Source organism: Brassica oleracea, chromosome C5 (genome assembly GCF_000695525.1).
Source record: "Brassica oleracea var. oleracea cultivar TO1000 chromosome C5, BOL, whole genome shotgun sequence".
Taxonomy (NCBI): domain Eukaryota; kingdom Viridiplantae; phylum Streptophyta; class Magnoliopsida; order Brassicales; family Brassicaceae; genus Brassica; species Brassica oleracea.
The window spans coordinates 18,196,589-18,213,183 of record NC_027752.1 but is presented as its reverse complement, the minus strand read 5'-3'; the positions used below and the strand labels follow the sequence as shown (position 1 = coordinate 18,213,183).

The window sequence follows — 16,595 nt, the reverse complement described above, 5'->3', positions numbered from 1 at the left end:
CGGCAGCAAATCCTTTTCTATTCTACGATCTGATCTTGTTTGTTGCCAGATTTGAAATCTCCCTTATAACTCCTTCTGGGCGTCCAGCTAAATAGGGGTCCTAGGCACATTTCTAGCTTAGGCAAACAAAAGAAATGAAGAGAAAGCACCGAGGAAGATGTCTGTGCCCATCTAATTCTTTAGCAGCTCCGGCATCGGCAACAGTTGGCTCAAAAGTTGCTTCGCTAGGAGTGTGCTAGCACAGATGAATATTCCGTAGATTACTAAAGGCAAGGAAGAGGTGTGCTTCAAAGCATCCGAAAAGCAAAGAAGAATGGCACAGCACATCGGTCGAAAAGCCGGTCTATTCCCGGTAAAGGTCTTTTCTATTCACTGGACACAGCATAGCAGCAAAGAAAATATAAGGCAAATTGCTGCGCTAGACCTTCAAGGGAAAGAAATCCTCGCGGATTGATCTGTATTACATGACCGATTGAAGAAAGGCGGGAAGGCTAGAGACTTCTTTTGCTTCTCTTATCTAAGAGCAGCTTTCTCCGTTCTGAAGCACAAGCACAGTTATTAATGGTGCTAGAGAGGTCAGGACATACTCTCGAGCTATGATGAACTGAGACGACTCTTCTCCTTGCTTAGAAAGCGGGGACGAGAAAGAGCTGGTTGCTTTATGACCAGTTTAATGCTCTTCCACAGCACAGCGGTGTGCTTGTGCTGAATAGATAATCCAAGCAATATAAGTGCTGCTCTTCCTAGCGAAGCAACCACAAAGGCTATAGTAGCACCAGAGGAGCTATCTGCCTCGTCGAGTGGCAAAGTGATTCATTTATTCTGTAAGTGGAAACTGAGGACTGGGCTAAGTCTTTTCCTCTAAGGTAAGGAATGGCTCCCTCTAGATCAAGGATTGTGCTCTTTCAGCATAGATGCGATGCCCTAGTAGCTCTTCCAAGGGCGGGTTCCTTCCGAGAAGGGTATGGCGCTCTGGCTCTCTTCTTTCTTCTGGTTGACGTCGATTCAAAAGCTCCACAGTAGCACGTGGCCACAGATAGAATGCTTTACAAGGGACAAAGGAACTGTGAGATCGGAAGAAAAGCGTTATCGGGTTTGAACAAATGAGTTGTAGATCAAATCTTAAGTTATAGTTAGGAATGTCAAGAAACTAGACAGCAAAGAGAGCTAACGAGTCTAATCGCTCAACTAGCAACACTTGCCGATCGCCCTTCCCCTTACCAGGTTCTCGCTTTTATTCAAGAGAAGGCCGGCTAATGCTGATCAATCTTTATAGTATAGTAGTATTCCCAGTGGAGACTCGAGGAAAACGACATCCTCCTTTCGACATGCAGAGATCGCTTCCCTGTCTTGTTATTAGTAGAAAGCTGGCTTACTAGTTACTATTAGTGCCATTTCCTCTATCTCTGGTATTGTTCTGGTAGAGAATGTTCTCCTCTACATCGCAACTATGACCAGTTTAGCGCTTTCAGGTTGTTACTAAAGCATCTCGTAAGTCCTCGCTTCTTGGTCTGCTCGTACCTTGATCCTTTGATCAAACCTTGAACTTGAAAATAGCAAGGGCTTTCCCCGATCGAGGTCTTCCTCTCTCCGCTTTCAGACCATTAGGGAGGTGGAAAAGAGCGATTCTCTTTAGTCAAAGAAGCCTTCTCGTGGATTTCGCCTTTTTTTGGGGGCTATCTCGTGCCTCTCAATTCTGAAACAACAAAGCAGGGGAAGTGTGGAAACAAAGTGAAAGAAGAGACTTTTAGGAACAACAGCACCAAAGATATCCTTAGGTTTTTTTTTGTCCGATTTAAAAAAAAAAATTAAAAACGGACCAATCGCGGACCGCCACATGTCAGTGAAACCCGCAAACAGTACACAAACCCAACTAAAATCGCCTCTTGCACAAGAGGCAGAAGAGGCAGCTCTTGACTATAAGGTGAGACCCGCTTATTTTTAAATTTTTTTAAAAAAAAAGCAGCTATAAGAACTGCCGTTAAAAGTGATCTTACTACTTAAAAGAAAATAAAAAATATTAAAAACATCAAAAAGAATATACAAAAGTTCTTAAACCTCATCTTTTAGGAACCTATTAATAACGGCAAACAACATGTATCATTCAGCCATTTTTTCAACTGATTTAAAAAATAAAAATTTAATCATTTAAATATAATATTGATATTTTATTTTTAGAACCCAAGAGGATTTTCTACTGATTATGTTGCTCTTAAAGTAATGATGTTTTTAATGACGACTTGTCAAATAAGTTCAACAGAATAAAAATAAATAATATTTCAATAAAGTTATATTTATACACATAATTTTAGTTAAACTAATGTGAAACGTATAAATATAGAGTTTAACCATATGGTGGTGGTTTAGTGGTAGACGAATTTTTAGTTGTCAAGCAATATGGATTTGAAGGCATCCCATTATATTTTATTCCTGTGACCACGTGGATATGGACCTACCTTACGGTCCATTTGAATATCCGTAGAGAGTCTATCCGTGGACCGCACTGTCTTTTTAGGGATTAGTCTGAAACTCTCCGTAGACTTGGGATACCTCCAAAGAAAAAAAACGTATAATTATGGGATGTATTAAATGTATAAATGTGAAATTTACAAATTTGAAGTTACAGAGTGTATGAAATATATAATGTAGATTTATTAAGATAAAATATTATTTATTAAAGTTTGATACATATAAAAAGAGAAAATCTCCTAAATAATATTTATAATTTTTTGTCTCCTAAATAGCCTTCAAAAGTCAAAGTGACAAAATAGGCGTATTAAATGTTAAATAATAATTCTATCCATATTTTTAATTTCAATAATTAATTACTAAACATATAAAAATAAATAAATATTAGACATTATAAAACAAGAAATCAAAATATTTATCTGAAATATTTTTCAAACTATTTCAAAAAAAAATAATCAAAATTTCTCTTTATGAATGAGTTTTCTTGAAAAAGTTTAAGAGATCCTGAACGTGTATTCTTACTGAATTTGTGAATCATTTTTCCAAATTCATGAATGCCTTCAAATCTGTATGACGTCTTCGTGAATTTTATTTATATCATATTTAAAAATATTACTCAATATATTTATATCTTTCTAAAATTTACAAAAAATTCTTTTATAATATCTTTGAAAAGTTTAGATATCAAATCCATGAGGTCTTCCGAAAACTTTAGGATGATGTTGTGTATATTTGAAAATATCTTACTAAATTTACATATAGTTCAAATTCAGTAATATATTCATAAATATATATTCGTAAAGGTATTCTTGAATTTAAGAATATTTTCCAAATAATTTATTTATGATTTATGAAAATATTATACATATTTATCAATAGCTTTCTAAATTTTAGGAAGATATCATCCATATTCAGGAAAGTCTTTATAAACTCAAATTTTAGAAGATATCATATACAAAGGAAGCCCTTTCTATTTTTTACAAAAAAAATCACAAAAAAAAGTTTTTAAAAAAGTTTTAAAAGAAATTTCAAAAAAAAATTGTACATTTTAGAAGAAGAAATATTTATTTATATACAGTAAAACCTCAATAAATTAATACTCGATAAATTAATACTTCCTATAAATTAATAAATTTCGTCAGTTCTAACTTGGGCCAGTTCAAAATTTGACACAAATTGATCAAATAATAAGATAATAATTTTTTTAGAAAATTTTATGTAAATATATGATCTCATTAAAATTATAAATTAATAATTTCTATGTATACATGTTTTATATAAGTAAAACATATTATTATATTGTTTGTTTTATATTCACAATGGAATTATCTTTATATTTTCTTTACACATAATATATTTTTGATGAAATTTAATAATATTATATCTAAAACCACATTTAAGTTCAATGCAATATACATTATACACCATATATTATAATAAAGTTAATATAGATGTCAAATTTCAAAAAAAAATAATAATTAATGTCTATACACTAAAATCAAATATTTTTCTTATCTTAGAATAAATATATTTTAAAATAATAAATCTAAAAAAAAATTGTAAATTAATAAAATTTCAAAGTTCTAACATTATTAATTTATAGAGATTCTACTGTACCTAGAGAATGGGGATAATTTTACTTTAACCTCTTTAAAGAAATCTATCTTTGTCATTTTGACCTATAAATGCTAATTTGAGAACAAAATCTTGTTTTATGATTATTTAAGGCTATTTCTCTATAAAATCTATTTTTTTTTTTTTTTTTAAATACTACACAATTATTTTATAACATATCAAAAGAACTGAAAGAACAAAACTATAACAAATTAAAAACACAAAAATAGAAGATAGAGTAAAAATATAACTTTATTAAAGATGGAAAGTTTGAGTAAAGGTAAAAAGACAAAAAAAAAATTAGAAAAGGATGTCATATAACAAATCTAAGAAAGGAAAAAAAGATTTTTTTTCAAAAAGGAAAGATTATACAACCGACCTCAACTTATCCGATCCTACACCTAAAGAGGATTTATATAAACCTATAAATATTGTTTAACCCCGAAGTTTTCTTAATCATAGAATTGTAGCTAAGATCACAATGAATCCTTCTAGCTTCCCGTCCAAGTCAACCATTGGTGTAGAAAAAGCCATTAAGAACCAAAAGGACATGCGCTGATCGTTTCGAAGCATCTCTTCTCTACCAAAGCCAAACACTCTAACTCCGTTTTCTCACCAGCGTCGATAAACTCCGCGCTTGATGAGATACAGTACGAAGAAGAAGACGTGGCCATCTCCATGAAGACCATCTTCATTGTTCAAATATTTTAGTTATTATTATATTGTCTTTTATTTAGTGGAGTTATGTTTCCATGATTTGAGGATGTGTGTTGCACCCACATCTTACGTAGTAGTAGTTAGTTTATTTTGTTTGGTTTATTTAGTTTGTTCTTTCGCAAACTCTCTTAGCTTTGAAGAGGGGTCTTAATTGGCATCAAAGCAAATCGTGTTCTAAGCAATTTGATCCGGACCACTTAATTGTGGTATCAAATCATTTTCATCCACACAAAAAAAATTGTTTCAACAACTTCATGAAAGTGAAGATTATTACGATCACTTCTCATACTCTGTTGGCGAGAGCGAGCCGGTGTATGACATATTTCATGAAGTGCAAGCTGAGTTGCTCCATAAAGTTCATGCTGAGTTCCAAAAGATGAATGTTAGTATAACTGAAGATTTTAGAAGTCTCAAGGCAACCATGAATCATATGATGGAGATAGTGAAAAAGATCAAACTTAGTGGAAGAAGATCTGATGGTGGTAATGCACCACTATTTGCACAAGAAAACTTGGCTCACAAGACTGCACCACCAAAACGTCTACGAGCACAATCTTCTCCGATGGGACACAAGCCTCGCACTTCTCGATTCAAGCAACCAGTAGAGCATAAACGATTTAACTCGTCCAAGTATGGGTCTGGATCTTGCGCTTTACCCAGTCGTGTCAAAGATGTCTTATTTGGTACTTATGGGAAACAACCGTTTGATCGTGGGCGTAACGGTGACGACGAGGTTCGTTTGAAGATTTGTATCAACCGGTTTGATCAAGTTGTTTACAGTCTCCTACTAGCCAAACACTCATTGCTACACAAGATTTTTCATGTGTATGTCTCGGAGGTATGTGTCGTTGAAGATGAACCACTCCCTGGTAAACCACCACCTTTACTTGATAAGAAGTCACACAGCCCCGTGTGTTCAGCAAAGGAATTCAAGCCCAAGTCAATTACCTCCACCACCACAATGCGATTCTTCATTAAGCAAGCGTGTAAGACATGTTTGACTAGAACAGGTTCAGACAAGCTTTCCATGTTTTGTGTCCAACCTTGAGGACAAGGTTGTTTGGAGGATGGGAGTATTGATGAGATACAATACGAAGAAGAAGAAGACGTGGCCATCTCCATGAAGACCATCTTCATTGTTCAAATATTTTAGTTATTATTATATTGTCTTTTATTTAGTGCAGTTATGTTTCCATGATTTGAGGATGTGTGTTGCACCCACATCTTACGTAGTAGTAGTTAGTTTATTTCTTCTAACTTTGTATTTAAATAGTGAGTTTGAGTTAAATGAAAGGAGAAGAGAAAATTGTAGTAACTTGTTTGGTTTATTTAGTTTGTTCTTTCACAAACTCTCTTAGCTTTGAGGAGGGGCCTTAATTGGCATCAAAGCAACTTGTGTTCTAAGGTATCAAAGGGGTGATTAGGTTCACTCCTAACAGCGCTCACTTTGGCGGCATCTGGCCCCGACGGTTCTTCAGTCTCCAACGAGATCCTCTCCTTCCTGAGGTCTTCTTCAACCCACGAACTCAACGCCGTCTTCAGCAAGCTCGTTTCCGTTATCTTCGCTGACCATAGCGCCAACGGTGGACCAAAGATCACTTCCGTCAACGGTGTCTGGATCGAGCAAACGCTGCCCATTGATTCATCGTTCAACGATCTCTTTGAGAATGTCTTCAAAGCTGCTTTCGATGGCGTAGACTTCCTAACAAACGTAAGCTTTTGAATCCTAAGTTCTGTTTCTTGATGTAATTCTGTTTCTATGTTCTGTCTGACATAAAAATTTGATACAACAGGCCGAAAAAGTTCGTATAGAGCTGAATAAATGGGCTGAAGATCATACCAATGGTCTCATCAAAGATCTTCTTCCTCCTGGATCCGTCTCGAGTCAAACCGGCTGCGTTTTTGGAAACGCACTGTACTTCAAAGGAGCATGGGAAGTTCCATTCGACAAGTCTTACACAAAAGACAAAGAGTTCCAACTTCTCTGTGGAACCTCAGTGTCCGTGCCATTCATGAGTAGCTACAAGAACCAATACATAAAGGCTTATGATGGTTTCAAGGTCCTCAGGATACCTTACCGACAAGGCAATGATGTCGATACCAATCGCAGCTTTCCTTATCGTCAAGTAGTTGATGCTACCAATGGCAGCTTCTCGATGTACTTTTATCTCCCAGACAAGAATGATGGATTGGATGATCTTATGAAGGCAATGGCAACTACTTCTGGATTCGTGGATTGTCACGTTCCAATATCCAAAGTTTTAGTTAATAAATTCAGAATCCCAAAGTTTAAGATTGCTTATGGTTTAGACGGCCAAGACTTGGGATCACGTTCAATGGCGTTGTATCATAAAGCATGTGTGGAGATTGATGAAGAAGGCGCCAAAGCTGCTGCTGCCACTTTTGTAGTCAGTTGTGGATGTGCGAGATATATGGAGCCTCCTAAGAGGATAGATTTTGTGGCAGATCATCCATTTTTGTTCTTAATTAGGGAAGACAAAACTGGAACTGTTTTGTTTGTTGGTCAGATCAAAGATCCTTCCAACAAATCTGCTTAGAGCATGCGCAACGGTGAGGCTGGGAGGTCGAATCCTTAGGATTAGAATATTAATTTTTTTTGTTTTTTTTACTTTTTGAATAGTTAAGGATTGTAATTAAAAATGATGTGTGCAATGGTGTCACCTACATTGAATCCTAGCTCAACCATTCAGCATCAAATTTTTGGTCAATCATGAATCAATGGAAAGTCTAACTTCAAAGGATCAAGCTGAGTATGAAACCAATTTGCGGTATTCAATTCGATCATGGCAGAAAATCAATTTGTAACTATATTTTCACTATAAACATTTTCTTCTAAAATAGGGGAGTTGAACACTTGATAACAAAAGCTAGGTTGTGAACGTGGACTACAACACGCTCAAGACCTCAGGAGGCCAAACAAGATACACCAAAACTGAAAGTAGGATATTAAAAATCGTCACCTGAAATTGGTGACACAGACAGAACGTATGCCAGCATCAGCCGCTGCACGGCACGCTACGGAGACAACATCAGACACCTGTGTTTAACAAACGTGAAAAATTCTCCAGGTGAATTTTACAAAGCAAAAGTCCAAGATAAGTTAACGATGGGCCGAGAGATTGTATGAAAAGAAAAAGTTAATTACCACGAAATCAGTTTTGATAGAATGAAGCCACTCCACTTCTGTTTTCAAGATTTCAGCTCGAGGAACCACAGTTTTTTCCACATACTGTGGAAGTGGCAGCATCACAAAAAAGTGTAAAGCTCATAAACTGGAAATTGCAATCAAGATAAGACCAATAATCATTTACATGTGATCACATTAGTTAAAACCTTTTCTAAGGAGGCATGGCGATCTACAGTCAGAGCATCAGCTTGCACAGCTCCACAGTCCAAAAGAACCTAACAATCGCCAATTAATCAATATATCCTTATGTTTCCAGTAAACAATTGAAAGAGTAAGCAAGTAAATGATCGATAGAAACCTTTCGAATCTTAAGCCTAGGAGACTGAATCTCGGAAATCAGGCGCGCCGGTGACGACATGAACGTCGTGCCCGGCCGCGATCAAGTGACGGACAACCTGAATTGCCACAAATTAGCCACGATCGAACTAACGCAGTAGTCACAGATAAGAATGGTGCAGAGAGAGAGGGTGAGAAGGAAAACCTCGACGACGCGGGTGGCGTGACCGAAGCCGTGTCCAGTGACGTAGTAAGCGAAGACCAGGTGCTTGCTGGGAGCTGAGACGCCTTCGTTATCGTCAATCTTCATTTTCTTCGACGGAAAAATATCTCTCCGACGATCGCTGAGGGGAAGAAGAAGACTGATTCTAAAGAACTAATAAATCTCCAGCTTTAACGAACGATCCACTCAAATTCGGCCACATACCACAAGGATCAAGTCCTTAAACCTCCTAATTACGGACCAATCCTTATGTTTATTAGCCTAAATATTATTATTATATTAAAACTAACATATGCTTTAGCGTTAAGGATTCGGGATGAACCCCGTTGCGGACGCTCTTAGGCTTTAGCTTTAGTCAAGTTATGACAGGATATGTTGAATTAGGTTTGAGCTTTATATTCAATCTTGATTTTATGAATCAATTGATTCATATTTATGTATTTGGCTATTCATAAATTTTCATTAATCGCATGGTTTTATTTGGTTTTTATAAATTTTCATTCTTTTGCTATTTATAAATTTTGATTAATCAATTGATTCATATTTATATATTCATTCTATTAATCTAGAGTCCTATTTTTTTATCTATTTATAAATATTGTTATTTAAGTTTTGGACCTATTCATATCTCACTAGAAATGGATATCAATATAATTAAATAAGAGATTTTTTGAAGTTCCCTTAGTTTACTTCCAATATTACAAATGTGCTACTCCTATTTTTATGGCTAACAACATTAATTAGTTTCATCCTAATTTACTATATATTCGTCAAACTTTCGCCATTTATTTTCATTTAAAACTATCAACATTTTATTGAATTTAATTGTTTCTTACTTATTATAGTATTTAAAACTTTCCAAAGCCTAATAGAATTATTGTATTTAATTAGTTGTGGTGTGTCAGATATATACAACAACATTGCTTCGATTTTGGCCAATTAGTATGAATTTATGATTGGTAAATTATGGTTATACAACTATATGATTTTTATAATATAATTAACCTTTAATATTTTCAAAGCTATATTACTATATATATATATATAATTGCTATAATATGTGATTTTAATTAAAACACATTTTACTGAGATGTGAGCTAACATATATATCATCATTTCTAAAATGGTTAGTTATACTATAAAAATATAAAAGTATAACTAAATTAATGTTAAAAATATATTGTATGAAATAATTAATAAAATAAATAAAATACATAAAATAGATCACTATATATTAATAATGTCGAATAAGAAATCTAAACAATAAGATTATAGAGTTACAAAATATATACTACTAAAATCTAAATCATATATAATTTATGACATCTAGGATAATATCAAAGTTATATATTTATAAATAAAAAAAAAATATATGCACGGATTCAGACTCTAGTTTATATTAAACATTGAATCAACCACCTAGTATCATTTACGGCAGCAGTGCTATGTGTTCACCTCTGTTCTTGTCTTTAACACTGTGCAACATATTAGTCTTTCCGTAGAGAGAGTTTCTTCCATTTAAATATTAGAGCAACAACATCATCTTTCTTTTCATGGGTATCTTCCCAAAATAAAATAATAAAAAAGTCAAAAGCATGAGAGAGACAATAGAAAAAACGAGAATCGTCTCGTAACGAAGAAGCGTTTCAGAAGAATTCAGAGATGATGACGAAAGATGGCATTCTATTAGTGGTACACACTTTTTTAGACTTAAAATTTAATTATTCAGATTCAACCATTTTAGAATATTAATTAATTAATCTTTAGAAATCTATGGGTAGAAATCCACCATTAATGGTGCTCTTACACATTTGTTAAATTCGGTGTATTAATTAATACATGCAAGGAACAAAAATATGTCGCTGATACTTTTCAGCTTACTCTCAAAAATGACATATTTTCGTATGAATTAGTTGTTTTCGGTTTTTTCACACGTAAATTTTGAAATCATGCCAAAAACCACATGAACTACAGAAAAATAGCTTATTCTCCTATGAACTAGTTGTTCCTGGCTTTTTCACACACGAACTTTTAAATCATACCAAAAAACACATGAACAACTCTATTTTCTGAATTACATACACAAACTATCGATTTAAACGAATTCCCCTAAAATTGTAAACGTGTTATTTAAACGTTAACTTGGTTTATGATAGATGGAGAGCCGGTTTAATTGGTGTTGATAAAAAAAATACTACGTTGTTTTATTGTTTTTTTTTTGTCAATTGCTTATTTTCTTCATAAATCGTTTTACTCTTCATCATCAATTGGAGATACTACACCGGTTTTATAGTTTTTTGTGGCAATACATGGAGATTGGTAAGCGAGCAGTGTTGCTCTTCTTTCTTTATGCATAATGTAAAACGTTTTATTCTGCTGCAGAAAAATAAATTTAATCCCCAATTGATGATGAAGAGTAAAACGATTTCTAAAGAAAAAGAGCAGTTGCTAAAAAAAAAGAAAAAGAATAAAATGGCGTAATATTTTTTAAAACCGGTGTTAGTATATTTGGAACAGTAAATTTAAAAATAGGCTAAAGGTGTTAGTATATCAAATCTACCATCTACAACGACTTAGAATATACAGTCTACCTAAGACACAATGATCTACCCAAGGTAGAATGCACAATACACCAAAACATTTCAACCTACTAAGACAGAATAACAAATCTACATTTTCTTCTATGTTCTGTGTATTTGGTAGATTATAAGGCATAATAAAAGTTATCATATCTGCCTCGGCAGAACATACTTTCTTCACACTTTTCCTTTCTCGACGATCTCAGTTTTTCACATCTACCACTTCATCTCTTTTCCAACTTTGGTAGAATGTAAGTTCTACTAGATTTGTAAAAAAATCTGAAAATCTAGCTAAAAACAGTTATAAAATATTCCTAAAATCTTTTAAATCTTGTTTATTTTCTTTTTTTAATTTTTTGCCATAAATTAACAAACTTCTTCTTCTTCACCAACGTTTTTCTTCACTTTCTTATTTCACTTTCTATTGTCAATGATAATGAAGGTAGTGATAAAAAGCTTGAGAAGCTAAAGAGAAGGAATATGCGTTTAACTATCGTATGCAATCAAAGGGAAAAAGAAGTCCAACAAGGCGAATAGTTCTTGACTCCACTGATGAGTTTGATGACAAGGTCCCAACAGATTGCTTACCTCATGACTTTTCAAACTGAGTTTTCTTTTTTCCCCAAATCCATAAATATAAAACTGAGTTTAATTTCCCTTTTTCCAAGTCCATAAATGTTGTCTCAACTATAACAAACCGTAAAGTACCCAAACGAAACACGTCTCGACAGCAAGAGCAGAGAAACAAAACATGTTTCCATACTTGTAAACAATAGAAACCAGTCACATAAAAGAGAGGTCAATGATCACATCAAGACCTAATGAGAGCAAACAAAATCAGCAAAACGGCATGGTCTGCTACAATATTAAGTCGGTTTAATGTCGGCTGTGATGAGAAACAAATAATTGGCTTGGTTCTACTGCTACAAGTCATGAACAAATCTCCAAATCTAGCATTGATTTCGGCTGGTCGGCTGTTGCATTGTGTTTCCTTAGATTTTTCCCTGAATTGAAAAAAAAACAGACACAGTGTGGCTAAGAACCACATAAAAACCATCTGTCACGTTAGCTATACTAGTCTTACAGAAGAAGAATGTTGAAAGAACCTCTTGTTTCTAGAGAAAACTTTCAATTCCACCATGTTCAAAGAGATCTTTGAAGAGTTGTAGGTTGTACCAAAGAGAGAGGTGGAGGTGACGAACGAAGAGACGCCGGCGAGAATACTTGAAAACTCTGCGACGGGTAAACCGTGTTTTTGAAGTCGGTAAATAATGAGTAAATGGGACTATGAAAATTAGTTTTTTAGTTTTTCTTTTAATTTGTTTTTAAATTGTATAATTAGAGGGTTAAAATTGGATTTCCCTTAATATTATTTCTAAGTGGAAAAGAATCCCTAATACTATTCTAAGGGGACAATGAATAAGTTTTTTTGTTCTTTATTAGCAAATTTTCCTTTTTGATATGGTTTAAAAGTTTGTATGTGAAAAAACTAAAAACAACTAGTTTATATGGGAATAAGCCATTTTCTCGATATTCATGCAATTTTTGACATCGTTTAAAAGTTTTTGTGTGAAAGAACCATAAACAATTAGTTTATAGGGGAATAGGCGATTTACCTTAATATTATTTCTAAGTGGACAAGAATCCCTAATACTATTCTAAGGGAACAATGAATAAGCTTTTTTGTTCTTTATTAGCAAATTTCCCTTTTTAATATGGTTTAAAAGTTTGTATGTAAAAAAACTAAAAACAACTAGTTTATATGGGAATAAGCCATTTTCTCGATGTTCATGCAATTTTTGACATCGTTTAAAAGTTTTTGTGTGAAAAAACCATAAACAATTAGTTTATAGGGGAATAGGCGATTTCCCACCACCCCCAAACATGAGTTAGCGGTGGATAGTACTATCATCTTTATCTTTTTAGGTGCTCCCATTAAAAAAAAATCAATTGTGTGAATCTTTCTCGTGTCTGCGATCATAAGTTTCACTTATCAGTTACAATAAAAAAAAAATACTTTATTGCTTCTGTTTTTATAAAGAGTAGATTAAACGGTGGCTCTTAAGCTATATTATGTTAAGAGAATATTTTACGAAAAACGTGGTTAAACGACAAAGTGGCTAATCACGTATGATTCTCATGCTGTTAAGAAAAATAGGCCAATTTTGTTTCTGACAGCGTCAATAGAAGTTCAAGCAAGCAATAAAATATTTCTACTTTTTATTGTAGACTTGTAGTTTGTTTCTAACAAATTAACAAATAGACATATGAATGTGTTTGCTTTAGACTCAAGTCACTCAATAATCACCATGAAAAAAAAATGTCCTATATATGGCAAAAAAAAAATCATCTTTTATTTCTCAATTTCATCATTTCTATGCAGTCCAAAAATGTGTACGCCTTTTGTTTTTTCAGCTTAGTAAATAACTTTTCACATATACTATGATTTCAATCGTAAAAAACGATCACTATAATTGTGGGAACGTATCATTCAGTGTACAAAACTATAGTGTGTATAATGATATTCTGTTTATTTTCCAATATTACAAAAAAAATAGCACTATGTTCTTTTCATTATTTTTGTACAATTTTAAACATCAACATAAATAGTAAATAGAATATCGTTATATCTGGATGTGTTTTAAATTTCAGTATACTAGTAAAATGAAAAGAAAATCATGTTTTAAGCTTGTTATAAATATGAGTCTAAATCATTGTAAAATTATTCATTTACATTATAATATACAAATTCTAAACCGATATTTGCCTCAATACGTTTTGATTGCTTCGCTTCTAATTTGATTGGCGATTGTTAACAACAAGCTTCATATTTCATGTCATCAATCTTCCTTGTGTCTGCAATTACGATTACAGCAAACAGATTACTTGAAACTTTGCAGTTCAAGGTATATATATATAGAACTTCTGTCTGGAATAAATAGTGTAAAAGGTGACCCCTAGCTAAGATGACATATGCTAAGTGAATATTTCCAAAATTAATCATATAGTTTGCCTACAAAATAATTGGTTAATAACGTATTAATCTAATAATCATGATGTTATAAAGAACTTTATCCTTCATGAAAATGACAGGAACCAGTACACATGGCTCATAAATATTTGCCATTTTCTGCGTCACGAGAAGCTTATGAAGCAACAAAGATTTTACATTTTTACGGTCGAAGTTCCTTATAACATTAATTTGCTGCTATAAATACCCATTTCAATGTGTTTGCTTTGGACTCAAGTCACACAAGAAATACCATGGGTAACAATAAGCCATTGTCATTCTTCACTTTGTTCCTTCTCGTATCAGCTGTTGCAGTATCGGCTGAAGATGAAGTGGAACCCGTCAAGGACACAAATGGAAACCCACTCAAGAGTCAAACCCAGTACTTCATCCAACCAGGTTCAGACAAGAAAGGAGGCGGTCTTGTCCCAGCAAGCACTGACCTAACTCACTTGTGTCCATTAGGTATTGTCCAAACACTCCTTCCATTTCAGCCAGGCCTTCCTGTAAATTTCTCCAATCCGTCTTCCCAAAATGATGATGTATTGACAACAAACACCGATCTAATTATCGAATTCCAGTCTCCGATATGGCTCTGCCCTTCTTCAAAGATATGGAAAGTCGATACCTCCTCAAGTTCTGACAAGAACTATGTAACCTCTGGTGGTAGCTCCAGCACGAGAGAGAGCTTTTTCAGGATTCAGAAATATGGAAACGATGAAAGCACTTACAAGCTAGTTCACTACGAGAGTGACTCGGTTATAAAAGGTATTGGTGCGACCACCGGGTTTTTCGGAGCACCCATTCTTGTTCTTGAAGGTGATAATGATGATAATAATGTTTTCCCTGTTAAGTTCCGTGAGGTTGACACATCCACAGAGAATGTGTTCGCGAAGGGTCTTAGGATGTTCCCTACTTTCTAAGTTACCGAGAGTTCAACGAGTGGTGTTTAATAAGTTGTATTATGAAAAATAATGGGTTGAAACAATACCTCTACAACATCTTTCGTTTGATGTAATAAGAAGTTAAATGTCTCTTTGCTTTTTGGTTTCAAAGGGTCTTTGTTCTTTATGAATGTCCTTTTTCTTTGGAAACCAAACTCTTGTCAAATTTAAGCAAACCAGTACAACCAAAACTGCTCAGAACCTCTTCACAATTCACATTGTGGCTGAATTGGCCCTTGCTTGCTCGATCATAAGCATTCTCTATGTGTCAATTTACTATTCCGCTTTAACAATGATCACTACAAGAAAATACAAATTTAGCGAGGAAAATTAACGAAGAAAAGTATTCCTCGTAAATGTACGTCGACTTTACGAGGAAATATAAAATCATCGTTATTTCTTCGTAAAGTTACAACGAAATGATTTCGTCGTAAAGCCGGTGTAATATCACGCGGCTTTAACGACGAACTACTCTTTCCTTGTAAACTCGACGTAAATATAGCGTGTAATTTACGAGGAAATATCTTACATCTACTTAGCGAGGAAATTTTGAATCCACTAAATAACACGTTTTTCCTAACTAAATTTCTTCGTAAATTCGTAGGAAAATTGCAACGATCAGATTCAAAAATTTCCTATAAATATGGACATTTGAACATCATTTTAAACACACCAACAAGAAAAAAAACGTGAAAAAAAATGTCGGGGTCCGGGAATATTTTTGAGTTGCGGAGGTGGATGTATATGCATAGAGATGCTAACGGGAGAGTGAAGAAAGAATACCTTGCGGGGCTGGAGACATTTATGCATCAAGCAGATTCCATACCGTTCGCCCAAGAAAGTGGTAAGATGTTCTGTACTTGTCAGAAATGCAACAATTCGAAATTGGCAAATCGTGAAAATGTTTGGAAGCATTAATAAATAGAGGTTTCACGCCAAATTACTATATCTGGTTTCAACATGGAGAAGGTTATAATTATGATCATAATGAAGCTAGTAGTAGTAATAGCATTTTTCAGGAAGAACCGGTTGATCATTTGCATAATGAACACAGTTACCATCAGGAAGAGCAGATGGTAGATTATGATAGGGTTCATGATATGGTAGCTGATGCATTCGTAGCTCATGATGAAGATGAAGAACCTAATATAGATGCAAAAAAAATTTATGAAATGTTAAATGCGGTGAATCAGCCACTTTACAGTGGTTGTAGAGAAGGTCTCTCTAAATTGTCGTTGGCTGCTAGAATGATGAATATTAAAACTGATCACAATCTACCTGAAAATTGCATGAATGAATGGGCAGACTTGTTTAAAGAATATTTGCCGGAAGACAATGTGTCTGCTGATTCTTATTATGAGATTCAGAAACTGATTTATAGTCTTGGGTTGCCTTCGGAGATGATAGATGTTTGCATCGACAACTGCATGATCTACTGGGGAGATGATGAGAAGCTAGAAGAATGTCGATTCTGCAAGAAGCCACGATTCAAGCCGCAAGGACGGGGACGTAATAGGGTACCGTACCAAAGGATGTGGTACCTACCAATTACAGA

The 16,595-nt window shown here is 34.1% G+C and overlaps 1 protein-coding gene and 1 pseudogene across 1 annotated transcript; both read left to right on the top strand.

Moving 5' to 3' along the window:
- The first annotated feature begins 4,564 nt into the window (after positions 1-4,564).
- LOC106344680 lies at positions 4,565-7,358 on the top strand (annotated as a pseudogene).
- Positions 7,359-14,316: 6,958 nt separating this feature from the next.
- On the top strand, positions 14,317-15,190 carry LOC106292658. Its single transcript, XM_013728291.1, has one exon. The coding sequence runs from the start codon at positions 14,351-14,353 to the stop codon at positions 15,017-15,019; it is 669 nt and encodes a 222-aa protein (XP_013583745.1). The 5' UTR covers positions 14,317-14,350; the 3' UTR covers positions 15,020-15,190.
- Positions 15,191-16,595: the final 1,405 nt, after the last annotated feature.